At 36.8% G+C, this 21,841-nt stretch overlaps 2 protein-coding genes across 2 annotated transcripts; both read right to left on the reverse strand.

The window, feature by feature from the left end:
- Positions 1 to 818: 818 nt before the first annotated feature.
- Positions 819 to 4,860, reverse strand: LOC103445218 (pentatricopeptide repeat-containing protein At2g17140). The gene is made up of 3 exons (XM_008384209.4): positions 2,311 to 4,860; positions 1,937 to 2,144; positions 819 to 1,267 (listed from the first exon to the last, which is right to left on the reverse strand). The coding sequence occupies exons 1-2, from the start codon at positions 4,821 to 4,823 to the stop codon at positions 2,033 to 2,035; spliced, it is 2,625 nt and encodes an 874-aa protein (XP_008382431.3). The 5' UTR covers positions 4,824 to 4,860; the 3' UTR covers positions 819 to 1,267; positions 1,937 to 2,032.
- Positions 4,861 to 5,544: 684 nt separating this feature from the next.
- On the reverse strand, positions 5,545 to 20,501 carry LOC103445217 (uncharacterized). The gene is made up of 39 exons (XM_017335192.3): positions 20,299 to 20,501; positions 19,971 to 20,050; positions 19,717 to 19,816; positions 19,497 to 19,604; positions 19,170 to 19,286; positions 18,507 to 18,657; positions 17,754 to 17,998; positions 17,353 to 17,544; positions 16,947 to 17,023; positions 16,763 to 16,880; positions 16,106 to 16,189; positions 15,629 to 15,724; positions 15,433 to 15,534; positions 15,120 to 15,188; positions 14,850 to 14,945; positions 14,674 to 14,781; positions 14,214 to 14,327; positions 13,953 to 14,036; positions 13,223 to 13,351; positions 12,182 to 12,380; positions 11,948 to 12,091; positions 11,679 to 11,722; positions 11,357 to 11,440; positions 11,188 to 11,256; positions 11,031 to 11,107; positions 10,248 to 10,317; positions 9,778 to 9,927; positions 9,321 to 9,386; positions 9,094 to 9,238; positions 8,910 to 8,974; positions 8,739 to 8,804; positions 7,865 to 7,958; positions 7,442 to 7,478; positions 7,299 to 7,356; positions 7,034 to 7,144; positions 6,785 to 6,852; positions 6,375 to 6,441; positions 6,227 to 6,295; positions 5,545 to 6,031 (listed from the first exon to the last, which is right to left on the reverse strand). Exons 1-39 carry the CDS (start codon positions 20,341 to 20,343, stop codon positions 5,948 to 5,950), a joined length of 3,882 nt encoding a protein of 1,293 aa, XP_017190681.3. The 5' UTR covers positions 20,344 to 20,501; the 3' UTR covers positions 5,545 to 5,947.
- Between the last annotated feature and the right edge of the window lie 1,340 nt (positions 20,502 to 21,841).

Raw genomic sequence — 21,841 nt, forward strand, 5'->3', positions numbered from 1 at the left:
TTAAGATCTTATATAGAGTTTTTGTTGCCATTTTTTTTTTTAATTTTTGGTTGGGATTTTGGCCTTGTTTCCTAAAATTTTCCTAGCTACAATGTTTAGCTATTAGAAATGGGCACCAGAAGTAAAAAAAAAAATATATATATATATATATATATTTTTTTTTTTTCTTTCTAATTTCTGAGTTCATGTTTGTAAAAACACAAGAAATAAAAACATTAATCTCACTTTAAAATCAATATTCCAACTTCTCAAACCAGAAATTGGATCAACTAGGAGAGTGAGTTGTTCTGGTTGGTATTTCTTACTTCTCCTATTCATAATTCCGATTCTTTACTACTTTCTCAATTCTTAATAAGTAAACATGTCATAGATGAGGAAATTATTTAGTTAGACTCCCTAACCATGTGTCTTATCTAACAACCGAGATGCATCCACTTTTCATTTAGATTTTCGTCAACAGACACTAGGGAAATGGCACATGCGATGCAATGTGGTGGAAGTTAAAGAAGGATTTATTAGCAAAAATTGAAATTTATAAGTGTGGGAGAGGAAAAAGGAGGCAGATTGTCTGCTCTCCTGTTCGGGTGCCCTTCCCATCCCCTTCTATTTTGTGCGGTCACGGTTAAGACACGTCAATATTTTATATTAATTTTTTTATAGAGATAATAAGACAAAAAATAATAAGAATATAAAATGTTGACGTGGCTTAACCGTGACCGCACAAATAGGAGGGGATGGGAAGGGCACCCAAACAAGAGGGCATACAATCTGCCTCCGAGGAAAAAAGCATAGTTAGAAAAACCGTAGACCCAACACAGTTGAAAGGCGAGCAATTTTGTATTATACTTAGATTTTTGAAGTGTTTCACTAATATTTCATATCTATACATTGCTAAAATTACAGATCTGTTCAAAGAACTAAAGGAATACAGGAAAACTGGGAGTAGTAAAAACGTATTAAATACGAAACAAGTAATATGTAGGGGCCAACGGAGACCTAACAGCGGAGTAGATGCCAGTCTGACGTTTTCAATGGGCTTACGGAGGTCTCAGAATCGAGTAGAGGCAAGTTTGCGACTTAGCAGCATGTCTACGAATGATGAATGACACTTCTTGTCTCATGCATCCTCAGCCGGTCTGGAGGTAGTAACTGTGGTTCTAGCTTCCTTCAACTTTGCTGTCTATGTGACCAATGCTATTGATATGCGACCAAAACATAGGACCAAAAGCCGAATCAAGTTGACCCAAAGCACATGAGGAAGACAATCCTGAAAAAGAAAGATTGGCTGAGCTTTTGTGACAGAAAAAAAGGAACTATAGCAGGTAGCTGAAAGGTTAGAATAAGAGACCACAAAAGGTTGGATCTTCACAAGAAGATGATAAGAATTCACCTAGTCAGTTAATTTCTAGTAAAAAAAATGCAAAACTATGTTACAGAAACTGTTTTGTGGTGAAAGAGAACTCTTGAAAAGAAATCAAGCGAACAGTCAATCATGAAGTGAGCTGCATGAGATCTTACATACCATGAACATTTTCTTTTGCGTATGTTAGTAGCTCATACAAAGGAAACTAAGGAAACATCGACACCATAGTCATATATGCCTTAAAAAAGACACAATGAATAAGGGAAATCTAATTTATGGACAGGACGTTAATTGATATATATAGTTAGTCCATTCAATATCCTAGTAAGGATTTCGGTACAAGTGTGCTGTAAGATTCCTAAAATCAGTCAAAGTCTGTTATTCAATTGAGCTGAGCGAGCATTAAAAGTCAGCAAACTTTGACTCTGCTAATCCTGCTTGCGATTTTAACAGGAAGCACTTCTGGGTTCTTATTGATATAAACCTGTCCCTAGTATGGAATTTATAAAAATAAAAAAAATAAAAAAATAAAAAAGAAGAAAAAGAGAGTCAATAGCAGAAAACCAGTTATACCTGAGATCTTAAAGGTCGATTTCTTTCTTGGCTTTTTTTGTAACGTTCCATTATGTCGCCAACCAACTCCAAGTTTTTGAGGGAAATCATTTCCTCTCAATATTCGATAAATTCATTTGTGTGGGGCTGCAAACTCGTTAGATTCTCTCGACCCCAGCCTTTCTGTACCCGCTTGAGGGTTTTCATTGCTATTCCACTGCCATCATCTCTGAAAAAAAAAGAAAGTAAGTTACCAAGGAAATATCAAATCAAAAGTAAATAAGTAAAGAAGCTGACATGTCCCATGCATACACACAAAGCAATTCCAGAAGGTGATTAATCCAAAACGGAAGTTAAGAAGAAAAGAATCACATATAACTATTAATCAACCATACCTGTGCACTATGGTCTGCCAATCACTTCTGCAGGTGTTATTTGGTTTTCGACTACTTGTTTCCCTCTCATTTCGGTAAACCTTATCTGTTACCCTACCCTCTGTTTCCATTTCCATCATTCTCTCTGCAAGTTCATCCGCCTCATGCTTATTTCCCCTTTTACCTAAGCCATCAATTACGGGCAGGAATGATGCTGGATCAAATCCGTATCCTTTATTCTTCATCGTGAGAAGAATGCTGCTAGCATCCTCTAACTTTTCATCCTTGCAAAGTCTGTCAATGAGATCTTTGTAGTTAAAATTCCCAAGATAAAAATACCTGTCTAGTGCGACTTCAAATAGCTCTTTAGCATTCCATATTTCCCCTCCAGCGAGCAACTCATTGAACATCAAACTATACAAAGCTTCCTTGTGGCCACATACACTTAAAGCAATGTCGAATACCTCATGCGCGGCTCCAAAATCACATCCCTTGCAGAAAGCTTCAATCAATATTCTGAAGGTAGATATGTCCGGGGATATGCCCTTCTGCAGCATTTCATCTAAAAGAGATGTGGCATCTCTGACTCTCTCTCCTTCACAGAGACTTTTCATCATATTATTGTAAGTGCGCACATCAGGGGGGACTCCTCTTTCTCTCATCTCATCCATCAGTCCATATATTTCAAATATTTGCTTTTTACTCCCTAATCCCAGGATTAGTGAATTATAAGTTTGAATGCTCTTGTTGCAACCTTTCTTCTCCATGTCCTTCAACACCCGGAATGCAGATGATATCCTTCCTTGCTCACAAAAACTACGTATAAACATATCATAAATCACTGAATCAGGGGGCAAATTTTTCCCCAACATCTCCACGAACTTCTTCTTCGCTTCATCAAGTCGCCCAGCCTTGCATAACCCACCAATTATGGTTGAATACGTGATCAAATCAGGGCTGCATTTCTTCCCTTTATTACTATCGTCAACCAGGCCAATAAAGGAGTTCCCTAAGTTTCCAAGAGCCGCACTTCCATGAGTCCACATCCCACTCACAATTTCAATTGCTTTGTCCAATTTCCCATCTTTGCACAAACCATCAATCACAATATTGCAGGTCACAGTATCTAAGCCATAACCTCTCTCATTCATCTTTTTCAGAAGCTCCTCTGCTTCTGATGTCCTTCCCTCCTTCCATAGGCTATGCAGCAAAGTGTTGCAACTATGAGTATTTGGGAAGCAGTTATTCATCATCATCTCATGTAGGATATTGTTGGCCTCAATTACCTTACCTTTACTGCAGAAACCATGAAGTAAAGTACTGTAGGTCACTGTATCAGGGGAAATATTTTTTCTTTCCATTAGACTCATCACCGTTCTTGCATCACGGAGCATCCCGCTTTTACATAACCCATTTATCACAATGTTGTATGAGTAAATACTGGGTTCTATGCCTTTATCTACCATCTCTTGAAGAACCAATCGTGCCTCTAAGAGCTTCCCTTTCCTGACCAGACCCAACAACCATATGTTATAACTCTCTAAATTAATAAAATCACCAGCCTTTTCCATAGATTTGAGCAATGCCTCTGCTTCCTCTAGCATCCCTTCCTTGCAAAATCCTTGCAACATCAAATTATATGTTACAACATTAGGTTGAGGCAGCCCCAACCCTTGATCATCAACACGCATATCTCTAAATATTCTAGAAGCTTCAAGGATTTTCCCTGCGCTGCAGAGAGCCGAAATCCTAGAATTGAAAGTAACGGCATCCGGAAACAATCCATCCTCTCTCATCCTCTCTACCAACTTCTCGGCCTCATCAGTCCTTCCTTGTTTACAGAAGCTAGAAATCAAAGTATTATACACAACCTTATTCGGAAAAACATTACAACTCCTCACCTCATCCAAAACCTCCAAACCTCTGCCAGCAAGCCCAGCTCGACAATACCCGCGAACCAAAATCCCAACACTGTACTCATTCGGTTGACAACCCTTGTCACGCATTTTATCAAACACCTCGCGGGCATCATCCAAACAATCCGATTCACACAATGCCCAAATCAAAAGGTTAAAAGTAAAAGTTTCGGGCTTAATCCCGGAGAAGATCATATCCTTATACAGCCACAAGACGAAATCTACATTGTTCTCCCTGAGAGAGGACTCGAGAAGCAAATTATACAAATACACAGAGGGGGGCTTATCAGGGAAGCGGCTGCGGAGGGATTTGAAATGGGCAACGGCTTTATCGGGGAGATTCGACTTGGCCAAGATCCGCACGAGCGAAACGAGGCAAGGGCGAAGGGTTTCGAGGGGTTGAGAGAGGAGGAGGAGCTGGTGAAGGCTGTCAATTTCGCGGTGCATTTTGGAGTCGATAAGGATACGGGCAATGACGGGGAGGGAGCGGAGGGGGAGATCGGAGGAGGATGAGGAGGAGGTGGGGGAGGAGATGATGCGCTTGAAGAGGTGCCACGCGAGCTTGGGATTGTTGGTGTTGTTGAACAAAGCTTTGACGAGAGAGGCGGTTGGGTCCATGTTTTGGCGGGAGACGAATGAAGAGCTGCTAACTCAAGGAACTCACTTTTAAAAGTAAATTGTAGCAATAATCCTTTAATTTTAACTCAATTGAAGTAATAATCTATCAACTAAACATTCATTATCATCGGTCCCTCAACTCATCAAAACGTGATGTTATGGTCCTGAACTAAAAATTCATTATCATTGGTCCCTTAACTTTAATCCAACTAGAGAAATGGTCTCTTAACTTTAATCTAATTGGAGCAATAGTCCCTCAACTTTAACCTAATCGTAGCAATGATCCGTCCAACGTAACTCATTTTGACAAAATTATGACGAAGTTGACAAAAATGACCATAACTACACGTTTTGATGAGTTGAGGAACCCCAATTGTAGCAATAATCTTTCCAACATAACTTATTTTAACAAAATTCTAACGAAGTTGACGAAAAAGACCATAGCTACACATTTTGTTGAGTTGAGGGACCAATGGTAATAGATTTTTAATTGAGAGACCATTGCTTCAATTTGATTAAAGTTAAAAAACTATTGCTACAATTTACTCAACTTTTAAATATTTTTCTTCCTTTTCTACCATAAGGATAATACGTCGACATGGCTGTTCATGTGTACAATCACATGATTAACATTGTTAAACTGATAAAATATTACTAAAAACGTTAACTTCTTTTTATTTTATTTTTGATAAATAGTATGAATTATCATGTATCAATCAACTTGTGAGTTGAAATGAGTTGAAATGAATATAATACGATATACATAGGTCGATCAAACAGTCATGTATGCCACCTTATACCTACAAGAGAAAAACTTACATGCAAGACACAAGTTGCGCATTGGCAAGTTTTTCTCCACCAGTATAATTCTGATGATGAAAATTATAGAAGATCACGGAAGGTGTACGATTTCTTAACAAGATTTTGTGGTCTTTATACCTTTTACCTAATCTGTCACATGTATCGTTACAACATAACTGTTATCTTTGAAGGGTCACTTTTTACTACATTCCCACCAGCAAATGGGAGAAGCCGGGAGCGTTGTGCAAGTACAAGCACATATAGTTTGACAACAAAAGTAGAACCTCGGCCCGGAAAAGGAGAGCCATACTTCCACAAGTATTTCACCTCAACACCGGTGAAGATTCAACTTCTTGCATATCAATACTTGCGTGCCTATTCGGTGGACCAAACAAGCTCAATATCACCTGCAAAACCACAAAAAGCAAGCTCATGTACTTATTCGTTCAATCAGTTTTATCAGCGACGAATTTGTTGAAGTGACTTGCAGGAGTTCACCCAACAAAGAAAGTGTTTCAGTGGTGCAAAATATCGCCAGCAGAGCCATCTTGTAAGGGGGTCAGAGTGGAAACAGTGACGAGAAGGAACTCCAACAAACTTACCGGCAAAAAGACGAGCCCATGCAAGAAACCAATAAGAACCAATGCCAGGTACATTCGAAAATAGTAAACCTGCAAAATTCACAAAGCTACTTTATACATCCGGCATTGCGAGAAGAATTTAAAAAGCTGAGAGGGAGAGATCAAACACCACAAAAATTTCTGATCTTGAGAAGGCAAGGACAATTACTCCAACCAGCTTTGTAAGTGTAATCCCACTGCCATAAAAAAATTCAAACTATCAAAACTCTACAAGGTATATACATTGTCGTATTTGTGGACAAAAGCACTGCCCTGTGTAGAGTATAAATTAGACACCATAGCAACAAACTAAGAACGCTGATATATAGAGCAGTATGAAATTGAGATCTGTAGAAAGTGATGGGCCTGATGGCAAACAAAGTTCCTTAAGTGAGCAAGGCCATTTAATAACTTATCATATTCGTCCCAGTGAGTAGACAATTCTCATTGCAAGAAGATTTCAGCTCAATCATGGAAATCTACTGAGTGCCACAGATGTCACCAACCCTAAATGCTTAACAAGAGGGCATTACAGTTTACCTGAACACAGAAGGTCCCACTCTACTTAGAGCTTTCGTTGCTCGTTGGCTCCTGTTGCCATGACTCACCTGTACAGGTATGCAAGATTGGTAATATAGTAGCAATATATAACCCAATCAAAGGTGGTTGTCCATTGAGAAGAGATCTCAATGGAAGCCATTAGAATTAGTAAAAGTTAATTACGCTGTTTATGGTGTGTAACATGATCATGTGAGAGAGACAGAAAGAGAGAGAGAGAGAGATACTAACCAAGAAAGCATGCACTATATGGACACAGAACTCAACAGCGATTCCGATTGACATTACAAGATTTACAACAGAGACTGCGTTTAGTTGGATATTGAAAATGGCCATTACACCCTGAAAGTTCAGTGAAGTTTGTCAGTTCTAATATGGGCAGAAGTTAAAGGAATTAAAAGTAAAGCTGACATGAAGGACAAATAAATACAAGGGGGCATAATCGGGAAAATATAGTTGCAAAATTAAAAGCTTTACTAATGACAGGTAAACATACCATGAGGTCCACAACAATCATTGCCAGTACAAGTAAAATGATAGCTGAGCTCCATACACTGTAATTAAACAGATGAAAAAGAAAATTGATAATTGTAAGTTAAAGTGATGGAAAAATTTCTGGGCTCAAGAAAGAAGACAAACCTGGATGTCATGAGCAGACAAACGATGAAGATTGCACCTGTTATGTCATCATATGAGATAATATTTTGGTAAATGCTTTAGGGGAAAATAAACATTTAAATTGCAGATCCAGATCGAATGATAATGAAATCTCTGCAGAGTAAAGCACAACTAAATACCAGTTCTTCAGTCATCCTAAAAACTCATATATAGTGGACAGATACAGATTCCGAGTGTTACACGCAGTACTATTAAAGATTTCTTTCAGGGACTAGAATATGTAATCTCTATCAGCAGAAATATATTATGAAGAGCACACATGCAATAATAGTCAGGGTGAATAGCAACTTAGAAAACTAAGGGACGTGCAAACACATATTGTAGAAAGACAAAGATAGAATACATCGTGCATAACCGTATAGTAATAGAGTTAGAAACACTAACCAAGTGCAATAGCAATGTCGATCAAAGCTACCCTCCATATATCCAGATATTGCTCAAAGAAGATATAGAACACCGAGTACGGAAAGATATCCATCTGCAGAAAATTAACACCGTAAGCTTAACAGAGATCCACATCCACCTGAGAAAGTAATGTGGGCAGAGAAATGTTGAAGATGCAGAAAAAGAGAAGTTGAAAGGACAAGAATTGTCAGTTTTTCTCCTCTCCACTATTTTCAAGTTCAAGGCATTTGGGAACGCAATCAACATTGTTTAAGTAGGAAATGCCAGCGGGATATAAATCATTAGGTTCAGTTATGCTTCCTAAGTAATAGATAAGCCAGAAGACCCAGAACACAATCAACAAGAAGTTGACACTACCACTCTCATCGAGAAGGTTTCAATTAATGAAACTTTAATGAAAAACTTTCAGCATTATTTCATCCCAAAAAGAAACTAACAACATTACTTAGAATATTAAATACCCAACTGATACACATGTGATGTCATTTCCTGCATAGAAAGTTGTGTTCTTGATGCGGTAATCAAATAATAGATGGACATCTGGGCATAACTTCTACATGTTAGGGTTTTGAGAAATGAGAACTCTTTAGACATCCAACATTATCACATTCTGGCATACAGAAGTGGCTTTTAATTTCAGTTCTACCATGACGATATGTGTTTCATGAATTTAATATTCCTGCAGTTTCACTATATCGAGTAAAATGTTCAGGCATTAGGAACAAAACACCACTAATCCAAATGATTATATACATAAAGCAAATTGAAAAAGTAGAAAGCATAGCATCTTATTCCAAATATGTGAAGAAAAATTTTCAAAGCTTATTCATGGAACTATGCTGCTTGGTTACACCTTTAAAGAATCAGACATTCTTGAGCTGAACTCCCGCGCAGCTCGTATTGAATTGACATAATCACCCTGAAAACAATGAAAGATCAAACAAAAGAAGGGTGTCCAATACAAGCTATGCCGAAATCATAAAAGTATAATTCTAGCCTCAGTTTACTCAAGATACAACCATACTTGTGCGTTCAGTGGTGTGTGATAGGTACGGAACTCAGATGCACTTATAACACCACTCCCATAACCTGAAAAAGGGAGCACAAATGTTCCTGAAATTAGACTGACTACAGATTCAATTAAAATATTTTGGCTCCATAGAAGGTTATAATCACAGAACTTGAGAGAAAGAGCTGATCTTTCACACCTTTTAGATCCACACTATTAGTGTAAGCACCATGGCCACCTTTTGCACAATCAGCAGAAGGCAGTGCATTTAGGAACCATGGAAGCTTCTCTCCAAACTGTGCTGTAGATGGACGATCATTGACCAAATCTGAGTGCCGAAAGCACTGGAAAAAATTTAAAACGTTAATTCTTGACCCTTGTCATTTCTAAGGTTAATCTCAACTGTATAGATAAGAAGAGCCTTACTGTTGTACAATCTTTGCAAACTCCACCAAGGCCACAAGGACCTTCATCAGGTGAACAACAAGGTGGCTGGAGACAAATGCATCTGCTTCAGTATATCATACTTTAAATAAACAGAAATAAATGGGATGAGAACACCACCAAAGTTGAATCCTTATAGTTTACTGGTCAATGAATGCACCAAATATATCACTAATTGTGCAATAACGCAATCATCACAGTTATCTTACAAATGAACAACAAATTAGCAAACCTAACTGAGTCACAAAAGTAAAACTGTTGCCTAAAATAAATGAAAGAAAGATCGAAAGATACAGATTGGAGACATTATCAACATATCTATGTCTTTTAAATGTAAAGAAAAAAAAAATCTAAATGAATGATAGTAGGAAGGAGCACTCAAGTCCCAGAAACGAAAACAGATTCCTTTTCAACTAAGGCATGTAAAATAAGCACCAACCTGATCATCAGGGGGACAATAAGAACTATTTAGATACTTCCGACAGCAGCCAAAAGCCTCAGGTGAAATCCATACAAGAAAATCATCAAGCCAAGAGGCAGCTGGCTTAGCAATGTAGCTTGATTCCGGTGTTGAAGATGCTCTGGATATCTGCAGCGTTACAGAAGAAGAAATTAAAGAAGGGAAAAAAAAGTGTGCATACACACAGAAAACGCTTCAAAGTTGTCACAGTTCAGAGCACCAACACAAAGACATAAAATGACAGGATGGTCAAGTAGAAAATAAAGCAATAAACACAAGGAAGAAATAATCAGAAGAATGCAGCAACCAAAAATTACATTGTGATTCTAAAACAGGACAATTCAATAGTAGAGAGAAACATGCATTAGAAGTAGCTTTTGTTGGATGCATCCAGCAAAACCCACTTTTACTTTTTGAGAAATACTACTCAACCATTGTTGTACTTGTACCTCATTTAAAAGGGAGTTGGAGTCACATTTACTGATGGAGCATAACTGGTTTGTATGTCTTGATTCCAAGCTGAGACAACCAGACAACACTCAACTGTTAATCATTGTTCTGAAAGTAATTTCTCATTAGTTATTACTTTAGATTAGGGTGAAGCAAACGCTTTGACATGGAACAGGGGACTATACTAGAGAGACGTATTGATATACAGCAGCCATAAAAAGACAAATAATAGTGGGCATCATGATAAGTTCATCTCAGTATCTATCTCAAGTTAGCAACGATTGTCTGCAATGGCTCCATCATCACAGTATAAGAGGCAGCGAAATCAGCCCCATCATTACTAACCCAAAAATTTTTAAAAATTTTACAAAAGGTAACAATAGATCTTATGTGACAACCCACACTCCAATAATATAGCAATGTCCCCCAGCAGCCCCATCTCCAAAGTACTCATCTTATACATTTGATAAGTCTATAATAGACAATGGACATTAAAAATGGATTAAAGCCATCAATGAGGTACTTACCTAATGGAGCGTAAAAATTACTCTGCTTCTAAACAAAGGCATCCACACAAAAAATTCATATTTCAGCTGATGCAGACTATTAAACATCCACAATTTTCCCTTCAATACAGCATTATTCTATTTCCTTTTTTAATATCTTATTTCAACCACTGCATGCTATCTTCAAGCACTGCATGCAATAATCTTCAAGCTTGGAAATAAAAACCAAGAGCACAGAACCAGAACATTGAAGTAGAAGAGAGATCACAGAGATACCTGTAGTTGTAATCCTTGACAACAAAATATAATGGTGGTCCAATCCTAAGATGCTCTGAAATGTTATTGAAGTACCCCTGATACACAAATTTTCAAATGATAAAAAAGAACGGGTCAGAACTTTAGGGAAAGAAGATTCCACAAAACTATGGGGCACCTGAAGGTAAGAATCCCGGGGAAGGGCAATCTTCTGTTCCAAACCAGGTTCAATACTAGTACATAATGTCTGTAAGGATCAAAATCATGTAAAAGGTTTCTGTTAGATACTCAAAGATAAAATAAAGCGAAACATAAAATCATGTGTAAAAAGATCATAAGCAACTTACAATGCTTGCCAAGGTGAAAGCAAGAAAGACAGCAACGACAACCATTTTAATCACCCAATATCCAAGAATGCGTGCATGTACTTCCTACAATAAAGCCATGACCAAACTTATTTCTACTTTTGAATTAAACGAAGGAGAAGATATCTGATCGCTTAGTTTACTTCTGTCAAAGAACTAGAACAAAATAGTGATTTTTATTTTTCATGTAATACACAACAAAAGCCCCGGGCTCTGATAGATTCCTAAAGATGAAGATGTCTAGTAGCCCAATATCCCCACAAGAAAAGGCAGAAACAAAGAACAAAAAAGAAACAGAAGTTACCTTCATATAGCGGGTCAGCAATCCAGCTCTTCTATGATAAATTCCTACATGATTAAAATAGAAAAAATTTCAAATCAACACTATATTACTAGAAACGCAAAGAAACCTCAACTCAAGACACTAGGTCAGCCCACCTATATTATTATTAATTTCATTTCCATAAGACAATAAAATTACACAACTGAACGAGACAACAAAATATAAACAAAAATCAAACACTGAGACAAACGTGCCCCTAGAAAGAAAGAGCTATGGAGAGACTTGTATACCTTCACTAGTTCCCTCAGAAGATGCAGCGACTTGTATGCATGGAAAACAATCAACCCTGTTGTCCTCAGCTCTCAAAAAGTCAAAATATATCAGCGCAACAAACGCAGTAACTTGCAGGAAGAAGTCCAGTAGAACAGCAAGAGCTACAAAAGAAATAGTAAATATACAATCAATGCACTAGTGAAACCACAATTCCGAAGTAATTGAATTAGGATAGAGGAGAATATTTTTACCAGCAAACATGGAGAAGACACGACAAGCTGGCATAGGAATGAAACTTCCAACTGCAAATGCCAGAATCTCAGATAAACTAGCCAGCGTTATGGATGGGCCAACTTCAGCAAGTGCATTACTTATTCGTATTTCTAAAGGTAAGTCCAGTGGTTGCCGTTTCACCGCATGTACCAGTATACACATGTTATCTACACCAACCTGATTACAGGAACCAGAAGGGAAAACCATTTGAAAAATCATTCCATACAAAGAAAACACATAAGATAGGTACTGCCAAGGGAGGAGGCAAAAATTTGCAAAAATTCACAAAAACTCTACAAAAGATCAAGAAATATATCAATAAAATATCTCTTCCCCTTTTGAAAGAGAAGGATGTGTTTGAACATGAGGAAAGGGAGGGTTGGCACCTATTAAGTATTGTGAACAACAAAGACTGGATAAAATCTAAAATTAGGGCAACAAAGGAAAGCTCCGAAAAAAGAAAAATGAAATAAAAATGATCACGTATAAAGAGAAAATCACGAAAAAAGTTCACTCAAGCCACCAGGAAATTAGAAAACCTAAATTAGAGGTGCAAATGTTCAACACCAAAAGAGAGTGGTATAACTCTTCCATGTTTCTATGTTTTTCACTTCCTTTCAGTTCCTCTGGTGAATACTTCACTCCAGATTTGCTAATCTAAAGTGGTGGAAGCTACAAGGAGGGATATACGACATTATATAGATATTCTAGGGTAGCAAAAAAGGTAATCGATGTGTTTTGATTAATTTATTGATGAGTTGTACTTGTAACATTGTATTACTACACACATATACATTACTTCCCAATTATCTCTCCAATTAGAGTGAGTTCGCATCAGGGTCTCTCACTGGTAATTTGGTAAATAATTACCATTCTCTTAGCTAATAACAATGGAAACAAAGCTTCTTAGGCATGTCACATGGTGACATTGGAGTGTTGACTACAGCAGACCTACCATAACAGGTAATTTTAGTAACTAAAAACTGCACGCATAGTAGTTGGGTAAAAAAAAAACTTACAGCAAGAACAAGGAAAGGAATGACTTCCATTATGATTAGTGTAGATTTAACTCCAACAGCACTGAAAAATCCAACAGACCCAAGGACAGAAAGCATGACAAGCATGACTCCTGACAAGCCAAGCAGGACCTACAAATCATTGAACCAAAAATTAATCGCATGTCTGAAAACTTGATCAATTCCAAATTGGTATCTATGTATGCCACATAGATAAGAAGTAACATGGTAAATACATTGTTCTTGTGACACTTCTTCAATTATTATCTAGTGGTTGTTGACACGATATGTGAACCAACAGTAAAACACCCCAAAATCCTCCAACTTGCTCTCACAAAAGCCTTCACAAGTTAATCTCAGTGTCTTGAGTACTAGTTCTTTACACCCTTGCTATGACTTGATGCCAAGAAAAAATCTGAGACAACTTTATTTTACTTTTACTGAAAACAAACTGTTCAACAGTGAGAAATGTTGATGCCATATCAGCACTTGTCGGATCAACCACGCAGAATTAGCACATCCAGATAAAGCATTGGGGAGAAGCCATGGTTACAGATGATTAATATGGTGGAGCCGGAATTAAAGTATAAAGTAATAGTCAAAGTAGCTTGACTATAAAAGCAAGCAGTAAAGAACATATTAGTGCACGCAACATAAAAATATGCATGCTGCAAATCAATGGTCATAAGGATTTGCAGACTACTTAAAGCCTTAAACAAAGGTTTAAACGTACCTTGGACGAGAGGTAAAAAGAAGACAAATGAGGTGCATCTCCCAAGGCTAGAGATATGTAAACGAACATTACCAGATAGCTTACCTGATATAATGTAGCAAAAGAAGAATACTTATAAAACAGTCACTTATTTAAGTCAAATGTTTGGCAACAAGTATAAATATTATATTTATTTTGTTTATTAATGTAAGATGGCATGATGCATTTGATCTGCCGCAGATTGATCTGAGCAACATGAAGATATCCAGGTCCCAGACTTACTAATATGGTTATCACATCTGCAGTACTTTCTCTTTTTAACTCTTCCTCAATTGAGTTTTCGGCTGAGAATGAGAGAGTAAGATTCCGAGACAGAACCATCGGCATCAGTTCCTCCTGTCAACATAACATCAGATTTCAATATGCAAAATCATCTATGGACTAGCTCAAGGGTTTTTTCCTTCTAATGGATATTAGGGGCACATTTGAAATTCAATAGCAAATATAAGAACAGAAACACAAAACAAGCAATATAAATATCTATATATATATAGCTTTCAGAAGACCTACTCCTCTTGATAAAATTTCACCGGACGTGCAATTTAGGATAACTATTTACAAAGATGCAGCTATTATATAGAAGCAATTTATCTTGAGCTTTATACACAATCTGAAATTCCCAGAGACAAGTATCACATGCCACTACAAAAACAATAAAAGGATGGATCTGTAGTGTTCAAACCTTCGCTAGCTGAATAAAAGCTTTCTCCCAAGCCAATGCCTTCCCATTCTCATTTCCTACATCACCAGCTGCATTATTAACTGGGTAGGTGACAACGAATGCAGAAGCCTGAAATTTGAAGATCATCGTAGTATTAGTAGATACACATACATCTGAGAAAATGATCACTTTCCTACCTCTGAATAGTTGTTTCCTGAGAATCCTCCCAAGGCAGTGCTTGGATCAAGTGGAGCCTGAAACGCGCTCAAACATGTGTCCGCAGAAGTAAAATGCTGCCGGTGGGAAAATGAAGGTGATGAGCATCAGTGAGTATTCAATACTAACTCAACAAAAACAAGCTTTTGATGTGCTAAAAACTAAGCAAAGCCATTTTTCAATAAGTTAATAAATAAAAACCTCACTGTCCCTGTCTAAAAAGTTAAAACAAAGTGGCTACCGCAGTTTACCTGAAAGCAATACTCTACATGTACAACCCCTCCATAGCTGTCAAAGTTTTCAGGGTCCATCTTAAAATACTGTCAGAAAAAAGAAAGTTAAAAGAAGTAAATTATCGGCAATGCAGGAAGTCGAGAACTTCACACTAATTCAATTCATCATTAGGGGATTTAAACATTAATCTCCAAAAATCATAATAACAGTCCCGATAAGCAAGGTGTAGTCTCTGGGTCTTTCCCAGTGCAGACCTTCCCTTAGTGCTGGTTGTCTTAAATACAAACTCAACATGTGAAAGAGTAGAAACAAAACTATATGCTATAACACCTGCAAAATGCTTTGGGTGGCACAATCTTGGCCAATAGGCGTCAAGCAAATATCAGTTAGAGCTACCACCGAGTCAGAATAATTAGCACGAATTCCATCAACCTGTTGAAACTCAGAAAATGTATAAATTAAATTAAATACTTGTACCAAAAAATAGAAACTAAAAACACACCATAGCACAAAATAGTCAAAATACCTTGTTTTGTATGTCAAAAAGTAGCTGAATATTATTATCTGTGACAATACTCGGTGACTTGCCATCTTTTGGATCTGGCACAGTCGCTATTATGAGCTGAAACAGAAACCAAAACCAATTAGCATGTTAGTTTTTCCAGAAAACCATAACCTTTTTATGGAAACACCGTGAAATATGCTACAGAGAGATAAAGAGCAGAAAACTGCATAACATAGGAACATAATCAATGATCACTTGAAGACTTGAAGTTAAAAGATTAGACATCCAATTTCTTTCAAGCCAATGAAAACCTTTATTACTCGGCTACAATAGATATATCAACTTGAAAGCAATTGTTTAATTGCATCATGTAATCCATTAACGTCGTAATAATATTAAAAATATCATGGAGTGCTACTTGACAATTTACCACTGTAATTTCGGTAGAAAATGGAAGAAAAGATCACAGCTAATGAAGGAGAAGTGAAACAATAAGACCTGCTCAATTCTGTAGAAGGGGGCAAGATGGCTGTCAAAGTATTGTTTCTCTTCCGCTGCCTTGCTCCCAGGACCTACCCACAGCTGCGAAAGTATCTACGTCAACCCTTGACCAATATTGTTTCTTTTTATACAAGCACACTTGACCAACAGGTCCAATACCAATTACAGCAAAGCTTATAACAGAAATTGACAACTGAAACGAAAAGATCTATTCTCATTATCTTCAACAAAATATGGGTCTTTAATTATGTTCTTATCTATTTATTTGTCTTGCTTAGGGTTTTATGTTTTAAGTTATTTGGTAGACAATACCTAGTCTTACTATTTTTAATAGTCCAGTCATGTGAATTTTTAATTAGACCTAGTACAGCTGGGACTTATTAGTTATCCTAATAGTAAAGGGCTAAGATGCTAGTGCTGCTATAACCTAGTAAAATCTACTACCAGGTATTCTTCAAGAAGGGATACCACAACAAGGAATGAAGGATTAAATATGAACAGAAACATGAACCAAAAATAATAGAAAGGTTAAAGCAACTGTCCCACACAACATTGTTATTAATTTGATTCAGCACGGATATTGGAGCTTCAGCATCACAGTAGCAAAGGCCTTTTCACATGCTATAAGTAATAAGAGAGATGATAACATGATACCTTCTCTGGCCGTGTCTCCACCTTGAAACGAACTAGACCCACACACAGAATAACAACAATTGCCACCGAGGAAAACAGCACAAGACTGGGATTTCTGGAGACCCAGCCTCCATAACTCCTATATAGACAACAAAAATTATTCAGCATAGACTCCATATGCTATAAGCAATGGTAGAGTTCTGACCTGTAAAAGTTTGACATAAATCCCTGAACAGGAGCTAGTTGGATCCCTTCGGTAACTTGAGGATCCATAGCATGCCTCTGATGATTATATAAAAATTACAATTAACAAAGGCCAATGACTTTAAAAAACTCTAAAAGCGTTACAGCAAACTGAACAGAAGATTAAGTTAAGAATTGAGAATAAGTTTCCAAAATTTACATTGCAAAAATTCAACAAAATGGTATTACTACTCAGTTTCTCAGCAACCTAAAATAACATTTTAATGCATTCCGATATCCATAAAGCCCCAGTTTGTGTGAGGCACACATACAAAACAGCTCCTGAACTGTAACAAATCATGGATCTTTGAACACTTTTTTTTGTACCCAAGGTTATCAAATATGCCACCAGAAATGTACAAATTTACCTTTGTGGCAACACTTTCATCCTTGTGCAAGTTAACAGAGTCAATGTCAACATCATGAATGACATTCAACAATGGTTCCCCGCTGGATCCAGATCCCCTCCTTTGTCCCATCCGACCAAAAAAGCTCCAACCAAAGAATGCAAAAACTAAGAGAATATACAATATGGCAACCGAAACTTCAATGCACTTTACCTGGAAGCATCAATAGGCGGATGTAACGTAATTTGAATGTAAGGCTAAATTGACACACAGATATAGCAACAAATTAGTTACTGCTCTATGACTTCAACCAATGGCCATAGCTGTGAAGTTGTAACCCTCAAAAAAAGAAAAGAAAAGAAAAAATCTCAAAAGAAAACAGTACAAAAACTTAAATCAAATGTGATTTTATCAAATCCAACCTCAATAGATAGAATTCTAATGGAGCATGGCTTTTTCTTCGGCGGAGGAGGTTCAGGATTTGAACACACTGGAGATGAAGGGCAGTCACCACAAGAGCAGCCTAGTGAAGTGTCACCACATGAATAAACCGACACATTCATGAGCTCCATTCCAGATGACTCAGGAACAACCAGCTTAAACTCAATCGCATAAGGTGAACCAGGGAAACCGGGATCTGCTTTCGCACCAATAAAATCAAACCATTCTGTTGAAATGGAAATTGATGTATTAGAACTGGAAATATAATCAAGGAAAAATGGGAACAAACATTCTAGTCACATCCGAGCTATCTGCCTCAGGGCTAAGGACAAGCCAGAGTAGACTTATCATGTTCACATTAATCTCTTAACATATTTAAGAAAATTCTCCTTGTCAATCGTTGTATATGAAAAGTCAATTATATTCTACTGAAGGCCTATAACAGATAATTTAGGAAGTCATCTAAAATTTAATGATACTTTTGTCACTACAGATAAACCCACTTTTTCTCCACATTCTTATGCTTCTCTCCCTCCACTAACTTCCATATTTATTTCCACATGAATAAACTTTATGAATTAGGTACAAGTGCTGTGTTTCAAACAAAGGAAACACCTAAAAGTCACAAACAGCCAAACTCGACTAAAGCGACATTAACTGGAAAACAAAATGACAAACAATAGACTGTATGTATTCCAAATTTGAAACCCACCAAAGTTGTTATAGTAGGTTACCTTCAAAATTTTTAGCACCGGCACCAATAAATTCTATTGCCCGTGTGTTCATAGTCCCAAATTTAACATCCTTGCAAGAGTCGAACAACCCTTCTCCAAAAGTGTCAGCTATGTAAAAGTCAATGCCATCCACAGTCATATTTCCATTAACCTGGAAAACATCAATTGTATAACAATGAGACTGAAAATATCTTTGAGAGAAGCTTTCGCTAAAGTTGTGATTATTAGATAGACTTGCTGATTTTAACAATCAAGTTGACCCTTTTAAAACCAAGTTGGCCTTTTTTTACTAAACTGTGTAATAGAACTAAATATTCAAGGGTCAACAACTTATGCCAACCATGAGAAACACTTTGTTTGCATATCGAGTTGCATAGGATGAACAATTGAACATAGAAGCTGAAGATCAATGACAGATGCTTTAGTTCAATCTACACTGTCCAACAGAAGAAGAGAGTGGAAATGGAGAATAATAAAGCCATTTAAGAAGCATGCAGCAGTATTGATGCCAACAATCCTTACGGTCCACTTTGAAATGAAAAATACAAGCACAAAAGTCATACCAACTAAAATCCAATCAAAATAGCAACAAAAAAAGAAACCATAAACAAGCTTTAATTAGGAACTTTCAACAAGTTTAACAACATTAACATCAAGTCTGACCTCAGACACAGAGGTCACGTTGATAAACTGACTCTGATTTGGAGAGCAAGAAAGCTCGCAAAAAAGATTTAGGAAGTTCCTCAAGCATGCTGGGCAGCCTACAAGAAACGGAATTGCCTGCAATAGATTACAAACACTAAGGTTGAGGTATAGCAAAAGGCATTGCAAGAAGTATCTTAGAAAGGCAGATACACAAAGAGATCAACTCGAAAAGAAAAATCATCTGCTACTACTTAGCTGCATGCCATAACTAATAGCTGTGATAGAACCATAGAAGTGACCATAATAACTGAATTCAGTATAAATATGTGTTAAAAGAAGCCTTACTTGTTGAACTTGTGCGCGTAATGTTTCAAACTGAAGCTCCGTGCAACAAACATTCCCACTTATTGTTGGACACAAACTTTGAATTTTGGCAGAAAATAGCTCATCAGGCTAGAAAGCAGAAAATATTACAGATTCCATCAAAATGCAGCATTGAAGGTGAAAGGAAAAACGAAAGAAGCAAAGATATTCATAACAGTGCAACTAGCCAGAAGCAATGTACCGTCACGGATGGGGAGCCATAAGGGCAATTCAGGACTTTTCCGTCGCTGCGTTCACCACATATATCATACATTGCACAATATTCTTCAGAGTTCCTTTTCCTAATAATTATAAACAGGGCATCAGCATCGTAAAGACCGGAAATAGGTCACTCCTCCATCATCAGCAATGCAGTTATAAAAAGACACTAAACAAATCCATGTAAAAACCCTAGCTTTACAGAATATAAGTCCACTCGGAGCAAATTAGCCTTACCCCGATGATGCGATGTCCGAAAATGAAAGAGCCGGTGAATCCGTCTCCTCAGCACTCATCAAAGAGCCGAAAAAGATAACCTACATCAAACAGTTCAGAGAAGAAAAATAAATAAATAAATATCTCAACTGGAACAACTGAAGAAACATACAACGTCATGCAAGAGTGGAACTTTTTTTCTCTAAAAATCATCACTCATATAATTATTCCATAAATCTTCTCTAAATATTATCTCTACAACTACAAACCATCAGAATTTGCCCAGAAGACAAAAATCAAAACAGAAAAAATTGCAGAAAATTGTAAAAAATTGAAATAAAAATCATACCTGAAAGAGAAGGAAAAAAGCAGCAAAACCCAGAAACGACTCCATGATTTGTGAATGATGGATCGATGGAGTGCAGCAAAAGACGTCGTCGGGGTTTGGTAGTTGTTGGGCAAAAGAGTCAAACGGAGGGAGTGACTGAGTGTGAAACGATTTAAACGTCTCTTTTTTTTATTCTTTTTTTCTGCAAATTATGAGGATGCGACACGAGACATTAATGGGATATGTGTCATCATATCTTTCGCGAATTTATTCGTACAACGCTGCGTTTTGAACGGGGTTGGCAGTAAACTGTAATATTTGACGTCGTTTATTAACGGCACCAGAACGGTAACTTTGTTACCGACATATTTGAGGATATTTACATTGAAATGGGTACTAGCAACAAGCAAGAAAATATCGGTAATATCGGAAATATCGGTAGTCCGAAAACACGGAAATATTGATGGAAATATCGGGATAATATCGATATCGATAAAAATTACATGGAAACCACGGAAATTGTAAGAAAAACTTGGAAATTTTTATTGAAACTTTGCAGGATGTTTATTTAGTCAATTATCTATTAGTTTATCACAAAAAATTGGAAGGAAATGCATTGCATGATGGATTTAACTGATTTAAGTTGATTATATAGCGAGCTGGCAAACATTGTGAATGTATAAAATATGTAGTAATTAATGAAAGAAGTTTAAACACACCATAATCATTTATATATAATGAATTAGTACAATATTTTACACTTTATACATTGCATAGTAAGATACATGAGTGACTTAGTACCACATAGAGTTCCTATGAGGTTCAAAATTTTCACTATCTTCATCATCTCTATTTGTAGAGTAAGTGTATTGTGAAGAGTAGTCAGCAACCATGGCAATGGTTTTCAAGAACCAAAACCCAAAAGTCAATAGGAAACCGAATACTTCGGTATTTTTCGGGATTACCAAACAAATGGGATTTGGAAACCAATCCCATATCGAAAATTTCGGTATTTTTCGGGATGGGATTCTTGAACTTCAGGATGGTTTTAGTTTGGGATTTTTCGGTTTGGGTTTGGGACTTTTTCGGTTTGGTTTGGGATTTTCGGGAATTTTTTCCAGCCCTACCATGTAAGTGACCAAATAAAAAATAGAAAAATTAAAAACCACATGTCATTGACTAAGTAATTAATTGACACAATTTAAAATATAATACCACAAAAAAATTGGAATATGTGCAAATTTGTTTCTTGTAAAAAGAATTCAAAACAAAACAATATATATAAATATAGTAGCATATTATCACAACAACATAAGTGATATGGTGGTTAAGGCGTTAAGGACTCAAATGGGAGGGGGTTCGAATCCCTTTAGTCTCAAAATTGAGACTTTTCAGAAAATTTTAAGAATTTTTGGATGTCATATCGCGATATTTTGACGAAAACTCATTGGATACTTGTTAAAATATCGGTAACTCAAAAAAACGAAAATATATTGCCGATATTTTCGATATTTAATTCCTTGCTAGCAACTAGTGGTGGATTTTTTTGCCAAATTGTCGTGCT

The sequence above is a fragment of the Malus domestica genome, chromosome 10, assembly GCF_042453785.1.
Source record: "Malus domestica chromosome 10, GDT2T_hap1".
NCBI lineage: Eukaryota > Viridiplantae > Streptophyta > Magnoliopsida > Rosales > Rosaceae > Malus > Malus domestica.

What these genes read in the sequence shown, in the direction of transcription:
- LOC103445217 (XM_017335192.3), bottom strand. Translation starts at nt 20,343, where the DNA reads ATGGAGTCGTTTCTGGGTTTTGCTGCTTTTTTCCTTCTCTTTCAG. An exon ending in CCAACTCCCTTTTAAATGAG is followed by an intron (nt 9,928 to 10,247) that starts GTACAAGTACAA and finishes GTAACGCTGCAG; the next exon opens with ATATCCAGAGCATCTTCAAC. An exon ending in ACACACCACTGAACGCACAA is followed by an intron (nt 8,805 to 8,909) that starts GTATGGTTGTAT and finishes CATTGTTTTCAG; the next exon opens with GGTGATTATGTCAATTCAAT.
- LOC103445218 (XM_008384209.4), bottom strand. Translation starts at nt 4,823, where the DNA reads ATGGACCCAACCGCCTCTCTCGTCAAAGCTTTGTTCAACAACACCAAC. An exon ending in TGGCAGACCATAGTGCACAG is followed by an intron (nt 2,145 to 2,310) that starts GTATGGTTGATT and finishes TTTTTTTTTCAG; the next exon opens with AGATGATGGCAGTGGAATAG.